The sequence below is a fragment of the Motacilla alba genome, chromosome 1, assembly GCF_015832195.1.
Source record: "Motacilla alba alba isolate MOTALB_02 chromosome 1, Motacilla_alba_V1.0_pri, whole genome shotgun sequence".
Taxonomy (NCBI): Eukaryota; Metazoa; Chordata; class Aves; order Passeriformes; family Motacillidae; genus Motacilla; species Motacilla alba.
Genome location: NC_052016.1, coordinates 38,822,509 through 38,835,712, shown reverse-complemented (window position 1 = coordinate 38,835,712; position 13,204 = coordinate 38,822,509). Strand labels below are relative to the sequence as shown.

The following is a 13,204-nucleotide window of genomic DNA, read 5'->3' as shown; positions in this document are numbered from 1 at the left end:
CCCAGAGAAGCTGTGAAAGTGTTCAAGGCCAGGTTGGATGGGGCTTTGAGTAATCTGATCTTGTTGAAGCTGTCTCTGCCTATGGCAGGGAGTTGGAACTAGATGGTCTTGACGGTCCTTTCCAACTCAGACTACTCTGTGATTCCATGTGATTCCATGACTCTGTGAACTGAAGATATATATATATATATATATATATATATATATATATATGTAGCTATGTAGCTGAAGCAGAAGAGATGAAGATATTGGGTTGCTGGAGGCTGCTACCTGCTGAGACCTTCCATCTACCCAGGGATGTTCATACCTAGCTCATGCTCCATGCTAATTAATCAGTTAATTAATTTATGGATTTTCTGTAGCTCCTAATTATGGCCAGACATCTGGGTATTGTGATAGCAGAGAACAAATTTTCTGATAGGCAAGATGAGAGTGGGAGGAAGGTATAATACCAGTCCTGGGTGGCCTGTGCTGTGGTTCTGTATCCAAGTTAAAATCTATCCAGCAGACATTTGAAAGCTCAGATATTTAGATAAGATTGTAAACCTGGCTATTTTCTTCAAGTTGCAAAGATGCCAGTGGCTGGGAAAGACCTGTTGGGATAGAAGATGTTCTGGTGTAATTTCCTCTATGGGGTTTGTAAAGCCCTTGTGCGAAGAAAATGCAACTCACTGTCATTTCCTGGCTTTATTTTAGGGATAAATGCCAGTTATCTGATCTGTCAGGATCTGATGATTGCTCCAGTGAGATTATGTGGTTAAGGGAAAGTTTGCAACATAGCATAGGCTAAGACATCATGCAAAACGTCAGCAATCCATGAGTCCATTGACGCACTTGGAAGTCTTGTTATCATTCACTGTGTGCAGGCTTGGTCAAAACCCATCATTCTTTGTCTGCCAGAAGATTTATGGTGATATTTTTTGTTGGGTTTTTTTGTTTGTTGGTTTGGTTTGTTTTGTTTTGTTTTGTTGGTTTGTTGTTTTTTTTGGTTTTTTTTTTTGCCATGCTTCATTTAGGCCATTGACTTTTTAAATATCCAAGGAGTGACAAGCTTCCTGAACTCTGCAAGTGCTGTGTGGGTTTGCTGCTCCCCTGAGGTTTTCTGTCGATGCCACCAATGAAATTGCAGTTGTCACTGAGTGTGCTGGTCTTGGCTGGGGTGGAGTTAACTTTCTTCCCAGCAGCTGTTACAGGGCTGTGTTTTGGATTTGTGCTGCCCACAGAGTTGATAATATGGACATGTTTTTGTTACTTGTGAGCAGCGCTTGCCCAGAGCCAAGGCATTTTCTGCTTTTCACACTGCCATACTTGTGGGGCTGCCTGGGAGGAGACACAGGCTGCACACGTGACCCCAACTGACCAAAGGGATATTCGAGCCAGTGTGACATCATGCTCAGTGTATAAAGGGGGGAAAGAAGGAGGAAGGAAAGGACATTTGGAGTGAAGTTTGCCCAAGTCACCATTATCTGTGATGGGGCTCTGCTCTCCTGGAGATGGCTGAGCACCTGCCTGCTCATGAGAAGACATCTCCTTCTGTAGATGGCTTTAACTTACTCATTGAAAGTCCTGCCTGGCTAAGCCTCATGTAAAAGAAAAAAAATTATGAACAGTAGCGACTTCTCAGGCTGAATCATATTCTAAAAGGTTTGGAAATGTCCCCTGCAAGAGGAGTGAATTTGAAGGCTGTTAAATTCAACACTCAGGTTTTGATGCCTAAATAAATACACGTACAAATATCTCATCTGGTGTTATGAAACTCTTTCCTGCCAGCTCTAATATTGACTATCTAAACCTGCAACATCATATATTCCACTAATGCCAGTGCCAGAAACAGCAGATTTCACAGGCTACAAAATCTGTTTCCAAGAAAATCAAATAAATCTAGTCATTTTGGGAAAGAAGTGGACTTACTTGAACTTGACTCAGCAGGACTCAGGGATGACCTGTTGGTGTTCTGATGCAAACCAGATAATCCAGAGAAAAAGGGCTTACAAATGCTTGACTGCATCTTGCAACCAGGATAATATGCCACAGCAGGACAACCCTTCCCAAAAATTCCAATCCCACCAAAACCATGGGGTATCAGACACTTCCCGTGCTGGAGAGTCAAGAAAGTGAGCTCAGGTTGGGTTGACATCATGCAAACTCAATGTCATGGAAAGGACAAAGTGGAGAGGAACTTCTAAAGAATGAAAAGGTGAAGGTTTACTAATGCCAGACCATGAGGCTGGACTGAAAATAAATCTTGTCTGTCAGACTTTATGTAACTTTTGTGGTTAAGTCACAGTTCTGGCATATAAGGTCAAATGGTGATGCTGTCTTCCTGAATACCTACAAACTGTCATCCTACTGAAAGGTGATGTTGAAGAGAAAACTAGTGTTACATAGTCAATGTGTCTGCACCATAGAAAAAAAAAATAATTGCTATTTTGACATAAAATTGTAGATGAGGACTCTCCTTTGTTAGTGTTTTCTAGTGGAGCCTCTGGGATATGATTTTTTTCCCCCAGTGCTGTTCAATAGCTCTACCATATTACCTGGAAGAAAAAGAAAAATCATTATTCATATAACTTGCAAATTGGTCTGGATCTTTGATTAAATGGAAATATTTGAAAAGCATCTACTAAACCAGATGTGTTTGTAAACAACTGGGAAGAAAAATTTATGCCACACTTCCACGGCAGATGCTTGCACTAAGGAGAGCAAAGAAGGGCTTAAAAACAATGATTCTGCAACTGTGTTCATCCAAGCTATAGAATTAAAGTGGAGAAAAATCAAATAGGTGATAAAGGATGCCATGACTCCTATATTCAGCACTAAGGAGTGAGGCTTACTAATTGATGCTGTTTTAATTTAGCCAAAAGAAAGAAAATTAAAAATGAATGTTAAAAGAGCATTGCAAGGACGAAATCCTGAAAGCATGCACTATGGCAAGACTCATAACAAACTGTTTATTTATTTTGCCCAGAGAATGACTGGGATGTGAGCTAATTATGGTGTGCAAATGTCTACAGGGAGGTGATATTTATTGTGCTTCCTGTTTTTGCTTTTTTTTTTTCCTCAGGCAAAGGCAGAGTGAGAGGCAGTTGCAGGAAGCTGAAGCCAGACACCCTAGATGTTAAGTGGGAAGTTTTAATGTTGAGGGTAATTAGCTCTTGGAATAGTAGACGTAGGAACCCGGTAGATCCTCCAAGGTTGTAGTTTTTAATTAGGGCTCAGAGGACATGAAGACAGCCTGATGTGAGTGCTGCTGTACTGCTCTCCCTCAATTTTCTCTATAATCAGTTGAGATATGAGACTTTTCTTTAGGGAGAGCAGAACATGAATCAAGCCTTTTCCCTGTCTGTCTCTGCTGACAGCAGAGATTTTCCAGAGAAATCAGCTTTATTCAGTGGCACCCTCTGGTATAATTCATTACAAAACACATTTTGTATCCAGGATGCTGGAAGAGCTCAGAGCAGCAGCAGCTCCTGGGAGGCTGCTTGGCCCGGCTGATGAGGGAGGTCAGACTGAGATTAGAGCACCCTCTCCTGCTCTAAAAATTAAAAGCAAAGCGACACAGCTGTGGTTTAACTGTCCCATAGGAAATGTTGTGTCACTTACACACTTCAGTGAGCACTGAAGAGTGTTGGGAATTAATCTGATGGTATGCAAATAACACAGCATTGCAAAGAAATCTTAGCTTTCTAGTGTGGTTGTGGCAGTAATGATAAGCTCTAGATGTGAAGGGGGAAAAAAGCAAGGTTTGGAGATACAGGCAGGGTTTTTAACTTCAGTGTTTATTTCAGCCAGATGGGTTACATAAATACTTGGGGTTTTTTGCCTCAGTTGGTTGATTTACCTTGTTTGTTTATTAGTGAAACCAATCAGGCAGTGCCAGGACCTGAGCTTGTTTTGCAGAAGTAGGAGTGTTATCCCTACTCTTGGATACCCTGAGCACGGGAGAGATGTGCTGGAACCATTTGGGCTAACCAGCTTTTCCTGTGGAGGATGGATTACTGCCACAGTTATTACCTAATGGAAGGAGGACTGTTACATTAGTCAAAAAAAAAAAAAAAAGGAGAAGAAAATGGAGACGGTGATTAAGTTCTCAACCCACTTTGCTATGGAAAAGTACGAAGTGTTAAGGGCAGAGTAATTATGCTAATGAATAGACTGCCAAGATTATTTTTTAATCTTTCATTGCTGAGATTTGAATGCTATAAACAAACATCTTCTAGAAGTGAGTCACTGGAGTTTTGCAGCTTCTCCTGGAGACTTTGAGTCTGCTGACCTAAACTGTGCATCCCTGTTGCTGATACAGAAAGATAGCGCTGAGCATGTGACATATGGATAGAGATATAGGTATGTCTGTATGTGGATAAATCAAACTTAAAAGTTCACATTAAAAAAAAAAAGAGACTCCCAACTGAAAAAACTTTATTTAATGTTATTTTTTGAGTAAAACCTGATGCACTGTAGCATACAAAGCAGTGTTCTGAGTTCAGGCTTGACATTAAAGTTTGTCTTAGGCACTTTCCAAATATGAAGCTATTTTATAATCCCTGATAACTATCTTAGCTGTAACAGCCTTCAATGAAGCACATGCCCAGGAACCTCCCTGGATCTGGACTGTGCAGGAAATTAATGAATGGGAGCAAATGAATGAAATTAACAGAGAGAGCTGCTCTCCCCACTGCATCTGAAAGACTCTGTGGCTTCCCTCAACCATTAGTCATGAGGAACTGCTCCTGAATTCACACCAGTGAGATGTGTATAATTTATATGATGTAGTTGAATTACAAATTATTCCCTCTAGACCACAAATGCTGGGCCTCTGACCGCAGCTGAATTATTGCAAGGGGCTTCCTAGCTAGGACAGGCATGGAGACATCTGAGGCTTTTCCAGGATGATAATTGTATTGCCAGGTCCAGGGGGAAAATGTCTGGGAATGGTTTATTGGAGTGCTCAACCCTAGGGAGGTATATACAGGACCCAGAGAAATAACCAAGAATCATTAAATAATGGAATAGTTTGTACTGGAGGAAACCTTTAAAGGTCATCTAGTCCAACCCCCAAGAAGATTTTGATGCAAGTGTAAAAGCTCTGTGTATGTCATGATGGGTACAAAAAAACCAAAAAAACAACAGGGAAAAGGGGAACATGACACATCAGCAGAATGCTGAAGCCAAAACTCAAATATTCTGCATGCCCCAAACCTGAATAGCTCAAGAACAGGAGCCATCTCTGCTGTGGTGCAGAGAGATTTAAAGAGCTGTTCTGTGGGGGCCGATCCCAGGAGCTAAATCCCATTAATCCAAGGGCAGAGCTTTAAGATGTCATCCCTACAGCTTCTGGGCTAGATTGGAGTACAATCTGTACCAAGACAATTCAGTGTGAGGCAGACTTGGACCTCAGCAAGATCCTGAAGGAGCTAAGAGCTTGGGAGGTTATAGTCCAAGCTGTGAAACTCTCAGGAGAGGAATGGCCTGCACCAAAAGGGACACAGGAAGCTTTTGATAAGGCACAGAGGATCCCAGAGCACCCACCCAGCTGGAATGGCCTGTGCACACAAGAATTTACACAAGAATTTGTAGAAGGTGGGCACCAAAGCAGGGGAAGCTGACCGTGCATTGCCTATCCTCATGGCGGTACCCACATCCAAGGACAGCCACTGACTCTGGAGAGAGGCTGCTCTGCTGTGGGTGGCTTCTTCTGGAGGTCTCCCTCCATCAGGCAGAGGAGCTGCGGGTGCATTTGCAGCACATGCTGCACTGCAGTGCTCTGTGCTGCTGTCCCAGTGCCTGAGCATCCAGGATAAAAATACTTTTCCAGGAATGAACAGGTAAGCCGGAATGAGGGGCTTGCTATTTTTAGAGCACAAACTTGCTGGGATCAGCAAAGTTTTCAAAGCCATGGGGTGACACTGCAGATGGAGGAGAGCCTGCTATGGCTTTGGTATTTCTGTGCTTGGCTGTGAAGGGGGAAATTGTTATTTAAAAAACCCCAAACAACTCTATGGCTCCTAGTATTTAACCAAGAATATTTGAAGCCAAGAGTATACACAAAGCTTTTGACCTGACAGTTATTTAGCACTTCTTTATCTAAATTCAAATCATAATCCTCCTTTCCCCTCATTTTCTGATGATCTGTTTATCCACCTTTCAATTTGCCAGATTTAAGAGAGTCTGAGTTGCCCTTGAAAAATTTTTTCCAGAAAGTTTTAAAATTGTATGCACATACATACATGTCTCTAAGTATATGAATATGTGTGTCTATATATGCATGGGAGTTTTTGTCTTTGTATGGGCTTTGATTCATATTCACAACCCACTGAGGATTTTTGAGGGAAGCTGATGGCCTAGCTGATTTAACCTTTTAATTTTCTTATATGGGTGTTTTTCTGCATGACTTTGAAACTGTCTTTCTTAGGAGCCAGAAGCACAGTGTACCCATAGGTTGTACTTACTGCTCCAAACAAAGCAGACTCATTCCTCACTGCCTGGTTTCAGAGTATATTGCAAAGCATATTAAAATGTTTATGTAAGTGTGCATTTAAGGGTTATGGCACGTCTGACACTGGCTGGACACTTTTCTGCATGGTGAGGGGGCTGGTGTGGTGCAAGTCCACGTGTCTGTGTGTGGGTTTGGCTCCTCAAAGTCTTGTGCCTTGAGAGCTGTTGTGAAGCTTGGGCTGACTCAGCTGTACCTACATGCACGGAACAAATACATATGGTGAAAGGCAAACATAATCTGCTTTCCCTCCAGCATCTGGTAACGCTCTGCCTGGCTTCCTGAAGAACTTGGTGCAGATCTACCCACCTGTGAAACAATGTCATTTCTCCTGTGGGGTCCTAATAGATCCTCCTGGGTGCTGTCAAGGCACATCAGAGTGCATCACTTCAACACTGGAAATGCATTCAAGACATTTTTCCAGGACCTCTGGTGGCTGCTCTTTGGAATAATCCTATTTTGTTCCCCAGCACGTTGCTCTGTCTTTAAAATTGGACTGCTTGGACCCTGGAACTGTGACCCCTTCTTTTCCAAAGCCTTTCCCCATGTGGCTGCCAGGTTAGCTGTGGGACGAATAAGCAGAGACCCTTCACTAGATCTTGGCCACCGGCTGGATTATGTGATCCTGCAAGAAGAATGCGACACGCCAAGAGCTCTGCTTAGATTTGTTGACTTTGGAAAGCTTTCCTCAGCTTTTATAGGCCCTCTAAACCCTGGCTTCTGTGAGGTGGCTGCACATTTAGGGAAAAACTGGAATAAAGCTATCTTCTCATGGATGTGCATCAATTATAAGCTGGATTCCACCATTCACCATAATGCATTTGCAAGAACTCTGCCCTCTCCAATCCAGATTTTGCTTACAATAATGAAATATTTTAGGTGGGCTCATGTTGGCATCATTGCATCCAGTGATGATATTTGGATGTACACAGCCAAGGAGTCAGCAACTGCCTTCAGGAACCACGGGCTACCTGTAGGCATTGTTACATCTGTGCATAAGGGAGAAAAAGGCATTGAAGACACTTGGAACAAGATTAAAGAAGTTAATAACATTAAAAGTAAGTGCTTTGAGTCTCATTCCTTTTTTTTAAATTTATTTTTCCCCATGGTAGGACTGCATTGTTACCCAGTGGATATACTTTAGAGAATGAAAACTTAAGGTGATTTAAGTTAAGCAGAATTTTATCTCTGATTCTAATGCAGATAGGGCATCACATAAAAGAATGCTGGGCATTTTGTATGTGATGAATATAGACCAAAATCTTATACTACAACCTGAAAGATTAGGTCCAGCTTGTCAGAAAAAAAAAAAAAATTGTGGATGGTTTTCTGTGCTTGGTTTGTGTAAAGAGGAGTTTATTGGAAGGTTTTATATTAAAGGTGATTTGTATTGTGGAATATCAAAAATCAATATCAATATCAAAAATCTTGCTTTGATGCTGTGTCCTGTATTTCAATTCTCCCCACCAGACATTGGCCCCATGACATTTTGCAAGAAAAGGCACAGACTTTGGGACAGTCAAGCATGGACCAGATGTTTAAACACAACCCAGTTGTATCAACCTAAAATCTGTGTATTTGGTGGCAGGGTAAGCATTTGGAGGTTGGGCACTGCTTACAGCTGTGTTGTGTCTGTCAGCTCAGTGCACACAGAGGGAAAGCTCAAGTTTTGGTCAATGACAGCAATGACCACAACTGCCCATCATCTTCACCTGTGCCTCACTTCGGTCAAAACTTCTCTCCATTCCCTCTTTACAGCTCCAGAAATGGTTAACAGCCACAATCTCCTTTATTAGGTGTTACAGACCTCTAGAGGTTGAACAAAACAGGTGTGACTCTCAGCTTCCTCAGCACATAACATCAGAATCTGACCTGACAGAGTAGTTCAGGCAGCTCTTTTACTGGGGGGGGCAAGAGCTAGTTCATGTTGAAAACCCCAGGCAAATTACTAACACTCTCCACTGTGCTTGTGTTCCAGTTATACTCTTGTGCATGCATTCTGTTCTCATCGGAGGGCAGGAACAGGCCGCCTTACTCACAAAAGCTCTGGAAATGGGACTAGCAGATGGAAGATACATCTTTGTTCCCTATGACACTTTGCTGTACAGTCTTCCTTACCAAAACAACTCATTCAGTGTCTTTGATAATGACAGCAAGCTCCGGGAGGCTTATGATGCTGTGCTGACCATCACGCTGGAGTCTGGAGAAAGGACCTTCTATGATGCATTCGGGGAAGCTAAAGAAAGTGGTGAAATAATCAGGGATTTGGAAGCCACACAGGTAAATATTCTTTCTCTTGGGCTTTTCTGGTACCTGTCAATAGGAAACATAGTAATAGTTACAGAAAAAGTACAGGGAAGAGTCAGTCGAGCCGGCACACTTTCATTTTGAGAAAAACACAGAGAAATTTGGATGTGTTCTGCACTCATCTGGAAACATCACTTTTCCCAGATGTCTGGCAATATCACTCACTTGGTTAAACTGTAGGACCATGATGGGAATTGAAGAGAAAGGGGCTGTGCCTGAGGCTCTCAGATTTGGTTTGCTATGTGCTAGCTGCAATGGACTTGAATTAAAATGGTATGTCTTGAGGTGGATGAAGTCCATGGAGTTTGTAGGGAATCAAAATAAGATGTCCATATGACTGAGAATTTGAGGGGATGAGACAGACTAAAGAAATACTGGATGCTTCTAGAGGGAAATATTTAAGACCATTGCTGTTGCATTCTTCTTAGCACTATAGTCAAGGTTATTCTTTGTCAGCATGATTATCTAAAATTCAGTGGTAGCCTATGAAAAACCAAATCAGTTTTTACCTTGAGAACATTTATAAGAATTGGAGAATCTTATACTGGTGAAGAGATACAGGATTCAGCGGAGCTATTCTTCAAATCTCCCTATGACATTTCAAAAAATTACAAGTACTTTTAAGGCATAATTTATCAGATCTGCACAGATCTACTTTAGAAGGAGATGAATCATGTCTTGAAAGCATTAATTTCTTTCCCTTCACTTTAATGAGAGCCCAAGTTAACTGTGTTGAGTGTCAGGTTCTTCATTTCAGATATCTACATCTGATCAATTAATCCCACAAAGGTCAGATTCTGTGGCTCCCAAGAGCACTCCCCATTTTTTCTCACAGGTGTATGGCTATAATCTCTCTTCACCTACCAGCTGTGAATGACCATGTGATTGCAAAAGTCACCACTTGTGTTAAAGCTTCCTAAGTCAAGTCTGGCACAGAAGGGAGCAATGCAAACAGAAAAGGGTCTGTTACCCCACAGAACAAGATTGCTGTGGCTCTGCTGTGGGATTTTTGCATTTTTGGGATAAATAATATTCTGACAGAGAAGACCAATTCTTTGAGCATGACACTTTTCCTGTCTTGGTATGGAGCCTCTGGCTTTGATCTTCTATTTGTAGAAGATATTTTAGTGAAATGTTTTGAGGCAGGATAAATTTGTGATAAATTTCAGCTGAACATCAGGCTCAGAATCTTGGCTTTTCCCATCATAATGCAATTTTGAGTAGTTTTAAAAATAATTTGAAATTGCATTTTGTAAATCCACCATAAGAAAAGACAGATATTCAAAGTCATGCATATATTGGGTTTAAGATTCTTCAAACCCTTTACTCTGTGAGCCTTAAAGCTCTGGTGTTTCAGCATTAGCCAGGGGGAAAATATTTTTGCCACCAATCTCGAACTGAAGGTTGGGAGCAGTTTATCCTCAATTTCTCCTGTATTTTAGGTTTCTCCACTCTTTGGAACAATCTATGATGCCATTTACTTCATGGCAATGGCTATGGACAGTGCAAGGAGGAAAGGAGCCGGAGCCTCAGGAGCCAACATAGCTGAGCACACAAAAAACTTCAGCTTCCCTGGATTTAGTCACCGGGTAGAGACAGACAGCTATGGGAAGGGGCTGGACAACTATGTGATACTGGACACAGATGGTCATGGGAACCAGCTTTTCCCAACCCACCTGTTGGACATGTCTTCAGGCTCTGTGTTGCCCCTGGGCCAGGCTATCCACTTTCCCAATGGAGTTCCACCCAAACCAGACCCCAGCTGTTGGTTTGATCCAGATGTTCTCTGCACTGAAGGTAAAAAAAAGAAAAAAAGAACCAAAAATTGGATAAAATGGCATTGAGTTCATGGTTCTCATATCTTTCATTTTTTTCTCTCACTCCAAGTGGTTACCCCTTTAAATTAGAACACCCCAGCCAGAAAAGTCTAAATTCAAGGATCTAATATAAAAATGCCCAGTCATGCTGTTTGTAATGGGAATCCTGTGCAGAGGTAACACCATCGATCCACAATGTTCTCCTATTGCATGTTAGATCATAGAATAATAGAATCATTATGGTTGGAAAAAAACTCTAGGATCATTGAATCCTTAACCTACCACTGCCAAGACCACCACTAAATATCACATCTACACAATTTTTTCAGCAATTCCAGAGCCATTAATCCCACTACCCTCCTGGGTCAATAAGGTTGTTACCACTGTTATGTGCTTGAAAGTGTTTCCTGGGTCTAACACTCAACACCTGACAATATTAATAGTAACCATTATATAGCAGAGGCTGCACCCAGCACTGTGTCCCTGTCCTTCTGGGGGACAGGAAACTTAAGAGGATTTGCCTTGAAGACAGCCTAAGAGAGCTGCACAAAAGCAGATGCTCTCAGCATCCTGCCTGTTCACCTCTGCTTCTTTATTCAGGTAGCAACAAGGAGTGAAGGACTATCAGAGCTCATCTCATTGAGAAAAAAAATTATAATCATTACTCAAAATAATTTGAGTTATTATAGATAACAGAGATAGTAATCAATCTGGGGACAGAGATATCTGTGCTGCTTCCTAGGTTTGTCAGACTGGGCACTGGGTTTACCTATTGTTTTTTAATTGAGGCAACTATTGTGCAGTTTTAAAGTTCACAGGGAAGCCAAAATGTCAGGGTAGGGTACTCAACCTCCTCTTGGCATATTTACTTAAAATACTAAGCATTTACACCTATTGCTTCAGGATATGTCTTAAACAGATGAAATTAACTACATCTATGGAATATTTGATTCGGTAGCTGAGAAAACCATTCTCCTTGGCTTACCCATAACTGAGCTGACACATAAATCAGTGTCACTCTATGAAAATTGGAGATGTACTGATCTTGTTGCAACTGGCAAGCAATAGGAGAGATAAGTATAATACTATCATGTATCTAATTTTACACTGCCCCGAGGAACAATGCAGCAATTTAACATCTCATTGCAGTCTATGGAAAAATCCCACTGATTTTTAGAGAGCTCAAATTTTATGTTCATACCTTTACAAAGGCATAAAGCTCTAGGCATCTGTCAATTAAACAGTAATTTATTATGATTGCTAGAATTTCAGAGTCTGAACTTTATGGCTAGAATTAAATACACAGCTCACTCTAGCTTTTGTATGAAGTTAGGCTTGGAGGGGTGTTGGATTTGAAGTTGTCAGGCTGCTGTGCTTCCTAACTCAAAGTTCACCAGGAGCAGGGCTGAGCTGGTGTTCACAGGACGCAGACAAACACACACACACACACACTGCAGACACAGCCAGTCACTGGCAGAATAATACATACAGGAGAGTTATGTCTTTACAGTTTACAGGCACCACTACCCACAACCAGCACTGCTGGGACATGGACATCAGAAACGGCCTGGTGCTACTCTTATGCACCTCATAATTAGGCTCCAAGCTTGATACCAGATCTCACAGCCTCAACTCCTTCAGACTCACAAATGCATCCTCTGGTAGATGGTCCAAACCTAAATTCCCCCATAGCCATCCCTCAAACCCTTCAGTCTCTGCAGGAGCTGACTCCAGACTTGCAGTCTCTCATGAGCTGCAGCCTCCAGGACTTCTCTTCCCTGTTAGTTAGGCTGATGTTAAGTCTCTAACATATCATGCACATATCTGTCATACACATATCTATCATACTCTATATACACACACACTATCATACACAGTCAGAGAGCACAGTTACCCAGGAAAAAATGTACATGGGGTTAGGAAGGTGGGAATGACTTCACTGATCAAGTGCCTGGAAGAAATGGACAACATGGTTATGTGTGACCAGCATCCCCACCTTCTCACATACTTGAGCATTCCTGACCCATTCTATCTCTCCCTTTACCCATGTTTGCCCTTTCCCCTAAAGACCCTGTAAGAAGTTTCATGTACTCCCACAGTTCCCTTAAAGCATCCCCTAATGACTTTAACTCAATCCCATAAGTTCCCTCAAGCATGCTGTAAGTTTGCTCTTTCCCATAAGCTCATAATTAGCTTACTTTCACTTCTGGTTAGTTATGAAGTATAGTACGGCTTGGGAGGGACCTTTCAAGGCCACCCATCTATTCCAATCCCACACTAGACCAGGTTGCTTGAAGTCCCATGGAGCCTGATTTTGAACACTGCCGGGGATGGGGCAGCCACAGCTTTCATGGGCAACCTCTTGCTGTGTTTGTGTGAGGACAGTCAGGGCCTGGGGCCCTAGACTGAAGCAGTGAAATTTCAGCTAAATTGCTCTGACTTTTCCTGAAACAAATACTGATTTTCAAAAATGCCTTCAGCTTTCACTGGAAAGCTCTAGGTCTCAGTGCTTGCAGATAGGTGCCAGAGTAACATAGAGTCGTGAACCTTCCATCAACCCAAATTTCTCCATGTTTGTTTGTGTTTA

General features: G+C 41.9%; 1 protein-coding gene across 4 annotated transcripts in view; it reads left to right on the top strand.

The window, feature by feature from the left end:
• GUCY2F (guanylate cyclase 2F, retinal) overlaps positions 1 to 13,204 on the top strand; it is a 57,697-nt gene that overhangs the window by 10,015 nt on the left and 34,478 nt on the right. For 2 of the 4 annotated variants that reach the window (XM_038151991.1, XM_038152009.1), the window contains exons 1-4: positions 5,346 to 5,825; positions 6,749 to 7,551; positions 8,472 to 8,773; positions 10,243 to 10,597. In XM_038151991.1, coding sequence (XP_038007919.1) covers positions 6,813 to 7,551; positions 8,472 to 8,773; positions 10,243 to 10,597 — 1,396 coding nt within the window. In that variant the 5' untranslated portion in view covers positions 5,346 to 5,825; positions 6,749 to 6,812. Of the gene's footprint in view, positions 1 to 5,345; positions 5,826 to 6,748; positions 7,552 to 8,471; positions 8,774 to 10,242; positions 10,598 to 13,204 lie in introns of those variants that run through there. The other 2 variants (XM_038152000.1, XM_038152019.1) reach the window with 2 other exon arrangements.